Below are 16923 nucleotides of genomic sequence, written 5' to 3'. Positions count from 1 at the left end.
GGAGGGGGTTTTTTTTTTTTTTTTACAGTTGAAATCACGCAAAACATGACAGTTCAAGTTTTGACAGTGTCTTTTTTGTGCCTCCAAAGAGTTAGAATCACAGCAGTTTAAAGTTTCCTCTATTAAAAATCATTTTTGGAGGTTATATCCAGTCAAAATAAGTTGTGTAAGCAGCTCAGTTTGTCTTTTAAACTCTATCGATTTAGAGTTCCTGATTTACCCTCCTCCTTTCTAGACAGACTGTGTACATGTATCCAGTCCACTCAGGGGTGTTTTTCTTCTCTAACTAAATTATTATGTTATTGCATGAATCTGGCCTTAAAATTAAACAAAGCATTGCTTTTACTTACAGGCCTATTCAAAAACTAAATCCTGGAAGTTTTGTTTTGAGATCCATGTGACAGCTCAAGACATTTCAACTCACCAAAAATGAGAAAACAAAACTTACATACGACAACTGGTCATACATTTTTTTAGACTTGATGGTTAATAATTTTAAGTGGAAGCAAAGTGCCCTGCTGGAAGGGGATTTTCCACAACCTGGTAACCCAAAAGTTGTTATTACTAATGAATGGCTGGATTAACCTCCTAGGAGGCCCAGGGGCAAATGTTTGTTGTTCAGTCCCTGTGGAGCCCCCACAACACTATAGCTTCACTATTTCTCCAGGCACTCAGAAACCAACCAGTACTCTACAGTTGAAATGATGAGTTTATTGACAGAATGTGTTTGGGAACAATTTTGATAAATGATTAAAATTATAAATAAGTTTTTCAGCAAAATGCCAAAAATTCAATGGTACCGACATCTAAAATCTGAGTATTTTTTGCTTTTCCCAGTTTTTTATATATAGCAAACTCAACATCTACAAGTGAATAACAATCAACTGATTACTGATCATCAAAGAAAAATAATTATCACATGTATTGGCAATGAAAAATAATCACTGATTGCTGACTTAAACTTCTCTTATGATGGTAATAATACTACCTTGCCCTAGATTTTCTGTGTGTTATTTACTTGATGCAAAAAATGGAGGCCATTTGGTAAAACAACTTCAAAACACATGAGCACAATATGAAGTGGAACTATGTGGGCCTTAAAACTAGATTTAGACACAGAGACCCTCTTCAAGACCTGGTCCACAGGACAGAGGATGGCGGACGCACCATAGAACCTGGGGCTCTGGGGCCCCTTGGCCAGTTGGTAGTCTAGCCTTGTATTTATGGTTTATTACCAATCTGTAAAGCATAAGTAAATTATTTACTTACCATTAATAAAACCATGAATTGCAGTTTATAAATTAGCCTTTATAAATGGTGTGTTATCAGAAGGTTAAATTTAAGTTTTTCATTTAATTTTAGATGTTAAATTAAAATACAAAGTTCATTTAACCCTGCTAATATTGCGACTTTTATTTTTTGTGTAAGGCTCATTCTATATCCGGTTCAGGGTAGAGGTCTTTCCGGGTAACGGTACAGATTTGTCAAATAGCCCGTGCATGGCATGGTTGACAGGATAGCTAACGATTCGGTTAGGGAACCAGGGTGGACACTTTTATCAGCCTGAAAAAGAAGTTAAACTGCCAGAATAAGGAGTAACTCCGTGTCTTCTTCCCGTTTGACCAGCTGTCCTCACCCTGCGAGAGTGCATTTTCACATTTGTCATTGCTCGGTTAGCTAACTACTTAACATTACTCTTTGAAAATGGCGGATGTACCACCGGAGAAGAGCCTGGACGATTTCTTTGCCAAGCGGGATAAAAAGAAGAAGAAAGAGAAAGGAAAGGGCAAGGAGTCCGCCGCCACCGCCACGTCGGCTGTGATGAAAAAGACCAAGAAGGAGAAGGAAAAATCGGCGAAAAACGAGAATCAAGACGCACAGATTGAGAAGGTAACCAACGCCACTCTCCGGTAACTTTTCGCCTCAGCAACGTCTTTTCCACGCACCAGTGTCGTATCAAATTTTGTATCCCCGTCACAATTTACCCCGTCCTTACATTTAGCCTTCTTGCTGACAGCTCGCCAACATTTCTCAATTAATTAAGGAAAACTACGGATAGATGCTTCAACATGAGGGTACAACGCCGGTTGCTAGCTAGCATATGGTTTACCCTGGCACACTTTCTGACGGGTAACAAAATTCAGCATAGCACGTCTTTTGTGCTTTTCTTCCACCCTTATGTTTATGTGAGCGAGCTGTTAAAGTCGGTCAATGACGTAACATCACATTTTAAGACCATAAATGTAGCTATCACCCTGACGCTGGCCTTGTGTTTGCATGGTAGCTGTCATACCCCTATTTTGAATCGTGGCTTTCCAGCTAGGCCGAGCCGCCATTTGTCACAATTTTTTTTTTCTTTACCGGGGTAACACCCTTTTAAGGTTTCAAATCACACGTAGGTATGGATAAGTGACAAAATTAAGTTACTGTATCTATCATAAGGTTAAACAGCTTGTCACACTGGTGTGTAACATTGACCCAACCTGTTATAAACTGTAATAATATCTTGAGAAGAAATTGGCCAGAGTGCAGATGTTTTCCAAAGAAGAGCATTGCCCACCTAAATTGGTATGAGATTATCATGTAAATATATTGCAGTGTTCTTTTGAGTTAATGTTTCCGTCTGCCCAGGAGGACGAGGAGTGGAAAGAGTTTGAGCAGAAAGAAGTGGACTACAGCGGGCTGCGGCTCCAAGCTTTACAAATAAGGTGAGAGTGAAATATGTTTTTGGCTGTCATGAGTCCTTGGTCGCATAAGTTCTCTTTTGCATCTCAACCTTGGTGCCATCAAATGGGGGCCAGTACGGACCATGGCCCCTATAACCCATTTTCAACATTTTAACAAATAAGCAGCAATATAGACAACATTTTTAAGAGTTTTAAACTTTCTTGCACACACACATTGCTTTAGTGTAGCTCAGATGTGATGTTATGGCAGTTTAATTAATCTAATTATAAAGCTATACAAGACTACCATACTATTTAGATTGATTCACAATGCAGGACTTATTGTCATGCACTCACAGTTTATAAACATAATTTGACTGAAAACAATCTGTCAGCAATTCCTTATTACCTTCTAAGCTTAAAATATGTACAAAAACTGCTTAAATTTCACCACCCTTATGTTACAAGCAAATCTCTGTCAAACAAGCCTAGATAACAATGTCCTACCAAAAATGTTGGGCACCAACAACCAACCTCTAAATATCTAAATTGGACATAAACCCTAAATTCTAAAGCAAATGTGTTGATTGCTGCCATTTAGGTGCATTTAAACTACACAAAGTGATTTATCGAGGTGGTATGAATGCAACTGAAGGGCACAAATGGAGACAAATCAGAAGGATATTTGCTCTGTAGGTACTTTGGATTGAGGATAAAAATGTGTTTGCTCTAGTTAAACTTGGTTATGTTTAGTTAGTTTTTAGTTATAAGGCTAGATGAATGGATGTAGGCAGTAAGGAAAGGAATGTTACCTCCTCCAGACCAAATCTTTTAAGTTCTCATTAAGAACATATAAGCTGCTAAACTGCGTACTATTTAGTTAATTAACCCTGAAGGTCAGTTATGTCTGCCACCTCAAAATTTCCACTGTCTCTGACTGGAGGCATCAGTGCATCTCATCTCTGCTCAACTTGTTTTGCAGTGATGAGAAAGAGGAAGAGGAGTATGAGAAAGAGGAGGTTGGTGAGGATGGAGAGATCATTCTGGTCAGTGGGGACAAAGTGTCAGGACCCTGGAACAAATCTGGAGCTGCTCCCCCTCCTCCTCCACCTGTGGGTGAGTAAACCAACTTCAGCCCAACAAAAAGTCTCAGGAATTAACAACGGTTTTAAAAAGGGAAAATATAGCTGTTTTTAAAAGTTCAAACTGTAACACTTGTATCTAAACTTCTGATTATTAACGGTTATATAATTTTTAATTTTAATTAGGATCCAGAAAATCTAGTTTCCTTGTCTAATTGATGTTACCCCTGTGCTTTCAGAGGATGAAGAGGTGCCTGAGGCGAAGCCTGCTGGCGTATATCGCCCTCCAGGGGCTCGGCTGACCACTAACAGACGAAGCCACACCCAGGGACCTCCAGAGATCTTCAGCGACGCACAGTTCCCTTCTCTACTGGCCACTGCCAAGCATGTGGAGACACGCAAGTAAGTAAAGTTCAAGTGATAATATTTTGTTTAACATGTATGTTTGCGTGGTTGAGGTCTTGCTGGATGCAAACATTTTATTTTCATAGTCAATCTGTCTATTAAATTAATCTTTTTGATTAATTGTTTAGTGTATAATATGTCAGAAAAATGCTAATTTCAATTTCTCCAAGAAGTCCAAGGTGAAATCTTCATATTGTTTTATATCTGAAGATATTCAGTTCACAATCAGATAAAATGCTCACATTTAAGTATGTGAAACCAGACACTTTTGACTGTTTCTTGATGACTTAGAAGATTGGTTGATAATTGTGGGCACTTCATTTTCTGTAAGATTAACTCACCAGTTGCTTCAACACTAAATGTATACATGTCTGTCTTTTAGGGACAGAGAAATGGAGAAGACCTTTGAAGTTGTGAAACACAGGAACCGTGGTAGAGAGGAGACTGGTGGCGCTTCTATGCAGCACTTGCAACTTGACAACCAGTACGCCATCCTTGGGGATAAGTAGAGCCGCTCCCCTCCGTCCCCTGGCCCCTCCAGCACGGTCATGCCCAGCCCCTTGAAGGAAGCTGAACTCCAGCTGTGTGGACTGCAGTCCTGACAGAGCTCACGCTGCCACCATCACCACACTGGTTACTCACACAAACACACAGCCCTGTATACACACACAACACACATACACACACACATACACACACACACACACACACACACATATATATATATATATGCATTCATACACAGTAGTACCACTGCAGCACATGCACATACAGTCACACTCCCTTAAAATAGATCACTAATACACTTCACATACATTTGGTTGGCAAACCTGAGGGACTGCATCTGAAGGGGCTGTTGAAAGATGGAATAATTGAAAAGGAATTAGAAAAATACACCCAAACGTACAACACTGCAGCAGCAACAAAAGATGACGTAGTTGTCCTTTGTGGATTGTACTCAGAGCAGCAGTTGTATGGCGCAACTTCTCTCTGGACTTCAACTTGCTTCGATAAAGCCACAGAGGATCGAAGAAGACTTTAGGCAAGATGATTTTACAAACTTCTGTGAAAATATCTATTTTTTTGCAAGATCGCTATAACCCAATCGCACACGGTTATTTTCGGGTGTGTTTTTGAGTTGCGGTTGGGGCTTCGGGAGTGGGGAAACTACCTCAGCGGCATAGCTGGTGGTGACCATGTGGACTGAGCTTTTTTCCGCTGTGGTGGTGAACGGGGCAAACACCAACCCCCCCACATACAAGCTGGCCATCAGGCTCTTTGATTTAAAAACTTGAAGCTTTGTTTTTTTCCTTCATGATGATGATGATGATGATGATGACACTCTGCAAAGATCTATGGACAAGAAGTAATAGGTTGTGGTCCTCATTTAGAATTTCTATATTAAGTGGCCTTACTGATAGAGAGAAACTGCTTTGTCATCTAAAGAGAACTTTGCTTGTTGTCTCACGGGCTGTTGCCTGCCTCTGGATCTCACCACTTTGTGAAAAAAACATACAAAAGGAAAAAAATCCCTCTGTTCAAGAATGTAGTGCTGTTGTAGTTTGCCTGATGATTACAACTACTAACTGTCTTTCATATCCAATGTTTGACTTTGCTGCCCTCACTTTATTTTGGTATCTTTAGACATCAGCAAAAGAGTAATTAAAGCTTGTTCCTAATCCGAAACCATTCTTTTGGTAACAAATGCTTTACTGTGGTTTGAAAGAAGTTGTCACACATGTTACAATGCCGACAGAAAACCACTTTTAAAGCGTATTTGTTGAGGTTGTTTGCCCAGATTGTCGTAAAGTGGTACATTTCACCTCCAGTTTTAAGACCGACCTTTTTTAACAAGGCTTTTCCTCCTTGAGTATCATACTGTCTCAGCCCTCATTGCAGCCTTTTAGAACAGGTAGTTTGTGCATAACTTAATTTCCAGAGAGTTACAGCAACTGCTGGTCTGTAAATACAAACTGTCACCAAACCAACAGAGTACTATCCACTTTTAAAACAGTGGTACGCCCAGTTAAAATCAAATGGGTTTTTACTACAAGCATAGTTATGTTTAGAAAGGTGAAGAAGAACTGGATTTATGTTCTATGTATCTGTCCTTTCCATAAAAGATGTCAGGGAGTGTTGATCCCTGCTGGGACACTGTGGGTGGACATAGATAATATTTGTGATGAAAAGAGAAGAGCCTAACACAAAAAATAAAGTGATCCTTGTGAATTAAGTCTTGTCTGAATCTTTAAAGTTAAAAAATTTTTGGATTTCTATACAGTGACTTTTTCCATAAAATGTGGTGTTTATTTGTAAACTGAAGACTTGTCAACCTGCTATTTCTCCCATAGTCACTTCCTTTATTCTGGTGATGTCTCATTTTGTCAGAGTAGGTGTTAATTTATCCACAATTTGTCAAAGTCGAATTCCAAGTCTTTTGGGAAAAAAAATATTTCAAATTACCCTATACCAAGCATATTGACAAATAAAAGAAACTTTTCTCACACAATGGACTTAAATGTTTATTTGAAGGAGGCAGTAGCATCAGCAGAGTAAATAGATGGTCATGTCTGCCATCAGTTGAGCCCTTCTGCTGTGTCTGTCCATCATTGCTTTTCCTGAAAAGGTAGGATGACCAACATTTAAAATATATAATGTAAAATCTAAATAAATTAGTTGTTATTAATTACAACACAATCTCTTCCTCTCTATTTTTTTCCAGATATGTTTTTTTCTACTTGCATCATCATATCAGAGGCTTATTTTGGTGCGTTCTGAATAGCTTCTTACCTGAATCACATTTCCATCAGGTGATGGAGGTGGAAAACCATCAGAATTTCCAAGAGGACTCCAAGGAGGCATCTGAAAGGAAAGAAGAAATTATTTCAGGAACTCACTGTAATAATTTGTGAGTAATCTGATAAATATGAAACATATTCTTCCAAAATATGTCATCATTCTGTATGATAACATGTAATCTCTAACTTAACACTCTTTACATTATGGAGCTTGTATTATCGAAATTGAAAATGTGCTGTCAACGATCTGATACAACTTCATCCTAATCAATGTGGAACTCGGCAGAGGATGAATTCTAAGACTGGTCTGAAAGGTATTATTTAATTTACAAAAAATAAATATATCCATTAAGGGGTGCTACTGATGAATACGTTCATTAATGATTATTTGTTTATAAGACATGAAAAGCCTGTAAGCCTATAAAAATACCATTATAATGTACCACATCCCAATGTAACCTCTTTGAAGGAAATCTGACCAATAGTCCAGTTATGCAATTTACTATGGCATATTACAAAGAACAGAAAATTATTTTTTAGATTTAAAAAAGCGGGAACCAGAAATTGTTAGGCAAAAAGATTATTTGATTATCAAAATGGTTACCAATTAATTTTCTGTTGATCGACTAATCGACTAGTTGTTTCAGCTCTACATTTCCACTTCCATCTTAGATCAACATCCTCCTGTTTTTACTCTCGCCGGCCACAGGGTGGCACTGGTGCACACAGAGCAATCATCCATGCAGCGCTTGTTCCGGTTGTGAAAGGCTTGGATTGGCGGGCTCAAAAACGTGCTTATTGTAAAATAAGCAAAGCAAATTAACAAACACAGCTACAACGCTGAAGAGGATGGTACAGGCAACGAGTTTGAGAACAGGTCAAAAGATAACAGCTGGCTCTCGTGGGAGGCTAGTTGTGGAGCTTATCTTGATGCTAGCTAGGCCGGCTAGTAGCAACAATCATCTCACCTGTGCAACCAGGTAAATTACTTGTAACTATTGCGACCTTGTGAATTTACTTGCCAACTCGGGATATGTAGCCGTAATGACAGCTAAGGCTAGCCCAGTTTGTGAGCTCAGCAGTCTGTAAATTAACTATTAAATAATAAAAACGTTATGTTTAACGCATTATCCAGAAGCAGTACTTTTCTGATCTGATAATAGAAAAATAAAGCCCTTTGAAAGAAACAGCAGTAGTATGATTGATGCTGTAGGGCTCTGCTGATTTATTTATTGATTCTTTAAAATATAGAAATAAAATTTATTTCTACTTCACTTTTTTATGTTACAATCAGTCCCCTCAGTGATCTTTTGGACCAGTTCTGTCTTGTAAATTACTTTCAAATAAAATCAGTATCTCCTGCTGCCACTTACTTCACGTACAGGAATAGTCTTGTTAGTCGGCGCTGTGTCCCCGTTAGGCCACTGAAATTGAAATACATAGCACTTGATTTAAAAACAAACTATAATCCCAAAGCAGTTGCACAATACTTGGTGTTTGCATAATGTCCTTTTGCCGTCTTGTTTATTCTATTTCTGCAATGTCATTGACATTGGATTTCAAACCTTGCAGCAAATCAAAATTCTTCATTTAAAATTTCAGAGTTGCTAAATTTATCTGTTTGTTGAGAGAAAAACTACACTAAACACTAACACACATTAAGTTAGAAGGAAAGTACTTTCTTCTACAGATCAGAGCCAGAGTAATACATCGGAGAATTACACATAAAACCCACAGAGTAATAGCACTGATAATTACTTTTAATCAGTTAAAGTTGTTTCCTTTTCAATAAATCTCTGAAAATCCATGGAACTTACCGAGGCTGCGAGAATCAGTCCCACCAAGCAGAGCAGTGTAAGCCCTCTCATCATGAACACAAATTAGCCCCTTATGCTCATATGCTTGTTTTATAGTGTTCATGTCAGTAGGTGGAGTCTGTTAGTCTGTTTCTATCTTCAGTTGTAGTTTAATATCAAAGTCCAACTTTGTACATTTGTTGACAAATGTGACATTGTTTACTCCAGCAAAGTCTGCCTACAGTTTGGTGTCGTAAATGGCATTACATTTAAAATATATTAACCCCAATAACTACAATCAAAAGTAGTGTAATTAAAGCTGGTTTCTAGTCTGGATACATTGTTTTTGGTAACAAATGCTTTTCTGTGGTTTGACACCAGATAATTATTTTCCTTACTGATTCATCTGCAGATTATTACCTTGATTATTACCTTAATTTTCTGTTGATTTTCTGTTGATTTTCTGTCAGTAGATACTAACACAAACAGAGAGTGATCCTTGTAAATGATGTCATGTATCAGTCTTTAAACGTGGAAGTGGGTATTGAGTGGGTAAGTGAGTGTGTTTCCAGTCAGACATTTTGGACTTTTTTTCAAATCTTAAACTTCAGAGGGAATGGAGTCGATTGAATTGTAGGACTTTTGTCATCTAAAGACTTGCTACGTGGTGTCGCTTTTATAAATGTCTTTGCTTGTTTAAAGGATAAGGCTGACATTGCTCTATACCTTTTGTAATTGTTAGCAAATCCCTTGAAAGGACCAAAACCATGGTTTGTCCACCTCAACACTATCTGGCTCCCCAAGCTCATTTTTCTTTTAAAAACAGATCACACATGTATGTATGTTTTTCCTAAAACAACTAGGCACTGTGGTTTATAGTAGCTCAATGATGTTTTTTTGATATCTTTTTGTCAGAGCAGATGTTAATTTTGTCAAATGGGGGATACATTATTTGAATTGAACTCATCTCTTGGGAATAGACCCAAAACAAACAAATGAGGAAATGAAAGAACATTTTCACACATTAGCTTTAATGAAATGTTTAATTAAAAGAAGTAGTAGCAGAGCGATTAAATTGCCTGGTGGTTCCTCATCCTGACTGTGGTCCTTCTCCATTAGGACTTAAAATGTGTTGGTGTCTGTTGAGTTGAGCCCTCTGCCGTGTGTCGTCTTTCATTGTTTTGTATTTCCCTGAAGAATGAAACATTTGCAGTTATTTTCCACAACCTCTTTGGAAACACACACATATACTGAAGAACATTAATGAGATTAGTAGTGCAATTAGCACTCAGTTTTCATAGTTGTTTTTCAGATTAAACATCATTTGACTTGCAACATCAAATGAGAGATTCAGAAATATTTAAGGGTGCTGTCCTTGTAATTTGTTGTCCTTGAGTTTTGAACAGTTTCTTACCTGGGTGTTTTCTTCATCAGCAGGTAATGGTGGGAACCCATAATCATTTTCAATCACCTCTCTGGTGCCATTCCACTGAAGAGGAAGAAATCAGTAACTCTTCATGGTGATGTAAGTATGTTGAAAAATGAATCTGAAGTTCACACTCTGGTGTGTTCACACTTAATCTCTGAGTTTGTGTCCAAGTCATTTGGCTGTTATATTTTATTTCTCCCGCCTGCCCAGAAAACCCAATCATATGTTAATCATTAGTTTATGAGAGTTAAGTCTACCTACCTGTGCTGTCAAATTATGTTCTTTTATCTTCTCTTCTACTGGTGCCTGAAATAGAAAAGCATTGCACTTTAATTAGAAAATACATAAATATTGACCATAATCCAATGACATAAGAGTGAGTGTTTGCTGGTTCCTGCATGGTCATCGACTTTGGACTTCACAGAAATAGAAGCAGTGTGATACATGCTCTAGGCCTTTACTGTAGGTATTTCTATGATTCTTGAAGATTAAAAACAATAAAAATGAAGTGTACTTTTAGTCTTGTTTAATGCTTACTCCCTGCAAACCAGAAAGGCTTGTATATAGAATCAAAGATCATCACTTGTACATACTTGTTATAGTTACATGCCTGATATATTAGTCCCATAGCTTTTAGTATATATGAATTTGACCTTTTTTTGGTTCTTTGACTGTCTTTTTATTTAAAAAAGAAAATTTGAATCCAAAAACTGGTTGTGCAAACAATGTTTAATACTTCAATAAACAAGAACATCTGTCCCATAATATTTAATATGCAGTACATCAAATAATTTAGTCTTCCTTATTCACACACATAGAAGATGCAAAAATCCAAAACATAGTACAGTCAGGTATTTAGAAGCAGAATATTCTGTTTTGTAGTAAAATGACAAAGTTTTAAGTAGTTACAGTCCGACAGAATTTACACACTAAGTTGTGTCTAAAATGAAATTTTAAATCTGAGGCCTGGAAAGTAAAATTCAGGTGATATTCAAACCATTGCAAAGAGAGTGAAAAACTTTATTTAATAGGTTAGCAGATAATATAGTGATTTTGTAGTAAAAAGGACACAGTTGGAGAAAGTGAAATTGATTGAAAACCAAGTTATCAATGACTGTGTTCAATGCTACACCTCATGTTCAGTCCAAATGCTCCTACCACAGGCTCAGTGCCAAACTCAGTACTCCTCTTTGAAACCAGTATACCAGTCTACCCACCGTTGAGTTGGTTCCATTTTTAAATCCATCTTCGTTTCCCATTGGGGTTGTTGATTTCGAGTAACCCTGTAATTTAAATTGAAAATGATTATTTAACCTCAGTCCCAGGACATCATAGTGTTCACTAAGTAAACATTTGACAGCTTTTGAAATCCTACAAAGGACACTGACATTGGTTTTCAATTAAGCAGCTAAATAATAGAAAAATAAAGCCCTTTGAAAGAAACAGCAGTAGTATGATTGATGCTGTTGAGCTCTGCTGATTTATTTATTGATTCTTTAAAAAAATAGACCTCCTAGTCGGCACTGTGTCCCCGTTAGTCCACTGAAATTGAAATACATAGCACTTGAATTAAAAACAAATTATAATCCCAAAGCAGTTACACAATACTTGGAGTTTGCATAATGTCCTTTTGCCCTTTTGTTTATTCTATTTCTGCAATGTCATTGACATTGGATTTCAAACCCGGCAGCAAATCAATCAATCAATAATGGTCCAACTTATTCAGTCATTCTAGAAGAAAATGCACATTGAAATTCTTCATTTAAGATTTCAGAGTTGCTAAATTTACCTGTTCATTGAGAGAAAGACTACACTAAATAACCTGTGAAAGACTCATGTATTCTAGTATGTATTCAGTCTTTTACGTAACACACATTCAGTTAGAAGCAAAGTACTTTCTTCTACAGATCAGAGCCAGAGTAATACATCGGAGAATTACACATAAAACATAATTATTTTTAACACTGATAATTTGTTTCCTTTTCAATAAATCTCTGAAAATCCATGGAACTTACCGAGGCTGCGAGAATCAGTCCCACCAAGCAGAGCAGTGTAAGCCCTCTCATCATGAACACAAATTAGCCCCTTATGCTCATATGCTTGTTTTATAGTGTTCATGTCAGTAGGTGGAGTCTGTTAGTCTGTTTCTATCTTCAGTTGTAGTTTAATATCAAAGTCCAACTTTGTACATTTGTTGACAAATGTGACATTGTTTACTCCAGCAAAGTCTGCCTACAGTTTGGTGTCGTAAATGGCATTACATTTAAAATATATTAACCCCAATAACTACAATCAAAAGTAGTGTAATTAAAGCTGGTTTCTAGTCTGGATACATTGTTTTGGGTAACAAATGCTTTTCTGTGGTTTGACACCAGATAATTATTTTCCTTACTGATTCATCTGCAGATTATTACCTTGATTAATAATTTTGTCTATAAAATGTCAGAAAATTGTGAAAAATATCTATTATAATTTCCCAAGATCTCCAAATTTCTTGTTTTGTCTGAACATCAAGGCAAACCCCAAAGGTGTTCAGTTTACAATCACATATCTGAAAGAAAAACAGCTAATCCTCCTATTTGAGGAGCTTCAGTTTAGAGATTTTTGATTGGGGGAAAAGGACTAAAATAATTATCAAAATAGATGTTGCTTAATTTTCTGTCGATTTTCTGTCAGTAGATACTAACACAAATAGAGAGTGATCCTGCTTCCAGTCAAAGACATTTTGGACTTTTTTTCAAATCTTAAACTTCAGAGGGAATGGAGTCGATTGAATTGTAGGACTTTTGTCATCTAAAGACTTGCTACGTGGTGTCGCTTTTATAAATGTCTTTGCTTGTTTAAAGGATAAGGCTGACATTGCTCTATACCTTTTGTAATTGTTAGCAAATCCCTTGAAAGGACCAAAACCATGGTTTGTCCACCTCAACACTATCTGGCTCCCCAAGCTCATTTTTCTTTTAAAAACAGATCACACATGTATGTATGTTTTTCCTAAAACAACTAGGCACTGTGGTTTATAGTAGCTCAATGATGTTTTTTTGATATCTTTTTGTCAGAGCAGATGTTAATTTTGTCAAATGGGGGATACATTATTTGAATTGAACTCATCTCTTGGGAATAGACCCAAAACAAACAAATGAGGAAATGAAAGAACATTTTCACACATTAGCTTTAATGAAATGTTTAATTAAAAGAAGTAGTAGCAGAGCGATTAAATTGCCTGGTGGTTCCTCATCCTGACTGTGGTCCTTCTCCATTAGGACTTAAAATGTGTTGGTGTCTGTTGAGTTGAGCCCTCTGCCGTGTGTCGTCTTTCATTGTTTTGTATTTCCCTGAAGAATGAAACATTTGCAGTTATTTTCCACAACCTCTTTGGAAACACACACATATACTGAAGAACATTAATGAGATTAGTAGTGCAATTAGCACTCAGTTTTCATAGTTGTTTTTCAGATTAAACATCATTTGACTTGCAACATCAAATGAGAGATTCAGAAATATTTAAGGGTGCTGTCCTTGTAATTTGTTGTCCTTGAGTTTTGAACAGTTTCTTACCTGGGTGTTTTCTTCATCAGCAGGTAATGGTGGGAACCCATAATCATTTTCAATCACCTCTCTGGTGCCATTCCACTGAAGAGGAAGAAATCAGTAACTCTTCATGGTGATGTAAGTATGTTGAAAAATGAATCTGAAGTTCACACTCTGGTGTGTTCACACTTAATCTCTGAGTTTGTGTCCAAGTCATTTGGCTGTTATATTTTATTTCTCCCGCCTGCCCAGAAAACCCAATCATATGTTAATCATTAGTTTATGAGAGTTAAGTCTACCTACCTGTGCTGTCACATTATGTTCTTTTATCTTCTCTTCTACTGGTGCCTGAAATAGAAAAGCATTGCACTTTAATTAGAAAATACATAAATATTGACCATAATCCAATGACATAAGAGTGAGTGTTTGCTGGTTCCTGCATGGTCATCGACTTTGGACTTCACAGAAATAGAAGCAGTGTGATACATGCTCTAGGCCTTTACTGTAGGTATTTCTATGATTCTTGAAGATTAAAAACAATAAAAATGAAGTGTACTTTTAGTCTTGTTTAATGCTTACTCCCTGCAAACCAGAAAGGCTTGTATATAGAATCAAAGATCATCACTTGTACATACTTGTTATAGTTACATGCCTGATATATTAGTCCCATAGCTTTTAGTATATATGAATTTGACCTTTTTTTGGTTCTTTGACTGTCTTTTTATTTAAAAAAGAAAATTTGAATCCAAAAACTGGTTGTGCAAACAATGTTTAATACTTCAATAAACAAGAACATCTGTCCCATAATATTTAATATGCAGTACATCAAATAATTTAGTCTTCCTTATTCACACACATAGAAGATGCAAAAATCCAAAACATAGTACAGTCAGGTATTTAGAAGCAGAATATTCTGTTTTGTAGTAAAATGACAAAGTTTTAAGTAGTTACAGTCCGACAGAATTTACACACTAAGTTGTGTCTAAAATGAAATTTTAAATCTGAGGCCTGGAAAGTAAAATTCAGGTGATATTCAAACCATTGCAAAGAGAGTGAAAAACTTTATTTAATAGGTTAGCAGATAATATAGTGATTTTGTAGTAAAAAGGACACAGTTGGAGAAAGTGAAATTGATTGAAAACCAAGTTATCAATGACTGTGTTCAATGCTACACCTCATGTTCAGTCCAAATGCTCCTACCACAGGCTCAGTGCCAAACTCAGTACTCCTCTTTGAAACCAGTATACCAGTCTACCCACCGTTGAGTTGGTTCCATTTTTAAATCCATCTTCGTTTCCCATTGGGGTTGTTGATTTCGAGTAACCCTGTAATTTAAATTGAAAATGATTATTTAACCTCAGTCCCAGGACATCATAGTGTTCACTAAGTAAACATTTGACAGCTTTTGAAATCCTACAAAGGACACTGACATTGGTTTTCAATTAAGCAGCTAAATAATAGAAAAATAAAGCCCTTTGAAAGAAACAGCAGTAGTATGATTGATGCTGTTGAGCTCTGCTGATTTATTTATTGATTCTTTAAAAAAATAGACCTCCTAGTCGGCACTGTGTCCCCGTTAGTCCACTGAAATTGAAATACATAGCACTTGAATTAAAAACAAATTATAATCCCAAAGCAGTTACACAATACTTGGAGTTTGCATAATGTCCTTTTGCCCTTTTGTTTATTCTATTTCTGCAATGTCATTGACATTGGATTTCAAACCCGGCAGCAAATCAATCAATCAATAATGGTCCAACTTATTCAGTCATTCTAGAAGAAAATGCACATTGAAATTCTTCATTTAAGATTTCAGAGTTGCTAAATTTACCTGTTCATTGAGAGAAAGACTACACTAAATAACCTGTGAAAGACTCATGTATTCTAGTATGTATTCAGTCTTTTACGTAACACACATTCAGTTAGAAGCAAAGTACTTTCTTCTACAGATCAGAGCCAGAGTAATACATCGGAGAATTACACATAAAACACACAGAGTAATAGCACTGATAATTATTTTTAATCAGTTAAAGTTGTTTCCTTTTCAATAAATCTCTGAAAATCCATGGAACTTACCGAGGCTGCGAGAATCAGTCCCACCAAGCAGAGCAGTGTAAGCCCTCTCATCATGAACACAAATTAGCCCCTTATGCTCATATGCTTGTTTTATAGTGTTCATGTCAGTAGGTGGAGTCTGTTAGTTTGTTTCTATCTTCAGTTGTAGTTTAATATCAAAGTCCAACTTTGTACATTTGTTGACAAATGTGACATCGTTTACTCCAGCAAAGTCTGCCTACAGTTTGGTGTCGTAAATGGCATTACATTTAAAATATATTAACCCCAATAACTACAATCAAAAGTAGTGTAATTAAAGCTGGTTTCTAGTCTGGATACATTGTTTTTGGTAACAAATGCTTTTCTGTGGTTTGACACCAGATAATTATTTTCCTTACTGATTCATCTGCAGATTATTACCTTGATTAATAATTTTGTCCATAAAATGTCAGAAAATTGTGAAAAATATCTATTATAATTTCCCCAAGATCTCCAAATTTCTTGTTTTGTCTGAACATCAAGGCAAACCCCAAAGGTGTTCAGTTTACAATCACATATCTGAAAGAAAAACAGCTAATCCTCCTATTTGAGGAGCTTCAGTTTAGAGATTTTTGATTGGGGGAAAAGGACTAAAATAATTATCAAAATAGATGTTGCTTAATTTTCTGTCGATTTTCTGTCAGTAGATACTAACACAAATAGAGAGTGATCCTGCTTCCAGTCAAAGACATTTTGGACTTTTTTTCAAATCTTAAACTTCAGAGGGAATGGAGTCGATTGAATTGTAGGACTTTTGTCATCTAAAGACTTGCTACGTGGTGTCGCTTTTATAAATGTCTTTGCTTGTTTAAAGGATAAGGCTGACATTGCTCTATACCTTTTGTAATTGTTAGCAAATCCCTTGAAAGGACCAAAACCATGGTTTGTCCACCTCAACACTATCTGGCTCCCCAAGATCATTTTTCTTTTAAAAACAGATCACACATGTATGTATGTTTTTCCTAAAACAACTAGGCACTGTGGTTTATAGTAGCTCAATGATGTTTTTTTGATGTCTTTTTGTCAGAGCAGATGTTAATTTTGTCAAATGGGGGATACATTATTTAAATTGAACTCATCTCTTGGGAATAGACCCAAAACAAACAAATGAGGAAATGAAAG

General features: G+C 36.5%; 1 protein-coding gene and 1 long non-coding RNA gene across 3 annotated transcripts; one reads left to right on the top strand and one right to left on the bottom strand.

Annotated features, from left to right (window-relative positions):
• The first annotated feature begins 1479 nt into the window (after nt 1-1479).
• cdv3 (CDV3 homolog) lies at nt 1480-6386 on the top strand. 2 transcript variants are annotated; one of them, XM_022767243.1, is made up of 5 exons: nt 1480-1890; nt 2635-2708; nt 3649-3782; nt 3988-4150; nt 4536-6386. In XM_022767243.1, exons 1-5 carry the CDS (start codon nt 1705-1707, stop codon nt 4660-4662), a joined length of 684 nt encoding a protein of 227 aa, XP_022622964.1. In that variant the 5' UTR covers nt 1480-1704; the 3' UTR covers nt 4663-6386. The 2 variants fall into 2 exon arrangements, with proteins under 2 accessions (XP_022622964.1, XP_022622963.1); XM_022767242.1 differs by having other exon boundaries at nt 2632-2708.
• Nucleotides 6387-6662: 276 nt separating this feature from the next.
• On the bottom strand, nt 6663-8854 carry LOC111237926. The gene is made up of 4 exons (XR_002665794.1): nt 8769-8854; nt 8325-8375; nt 6944-7015; nt 6663-6771 (listed from the first exon to the last, which is right to left on the bottom strand). It is a non-coding gene; the product is annotated as an uncharacterized LOC111237926 (long non-coding RNA).
• Nucleotides 8855-16923: the final 8069 nt, after the last annotated feature.

This window comes from Seriola dumerili, unplaced genomic scaffold, assembly GCF_002260705.1.
Source record: "Seriola dumerili isolate Sdu_G_001 unplaced genomic scaffold, Sdu_1.0 BDQW01001124.1, whole genome shotgun sequence".
NCBI classification, from domain to species: domain Eukaryota; kingdom Metazoa; phylum Chordata; class Actinopteri; order Carangiformes; family Carangidae; genus Seriola; species Seriola dumerili.
Note: the sequence above shows the minus strand (reverse complement) of the source record. Positions and strands in the feature narration are given on the sequence as shown.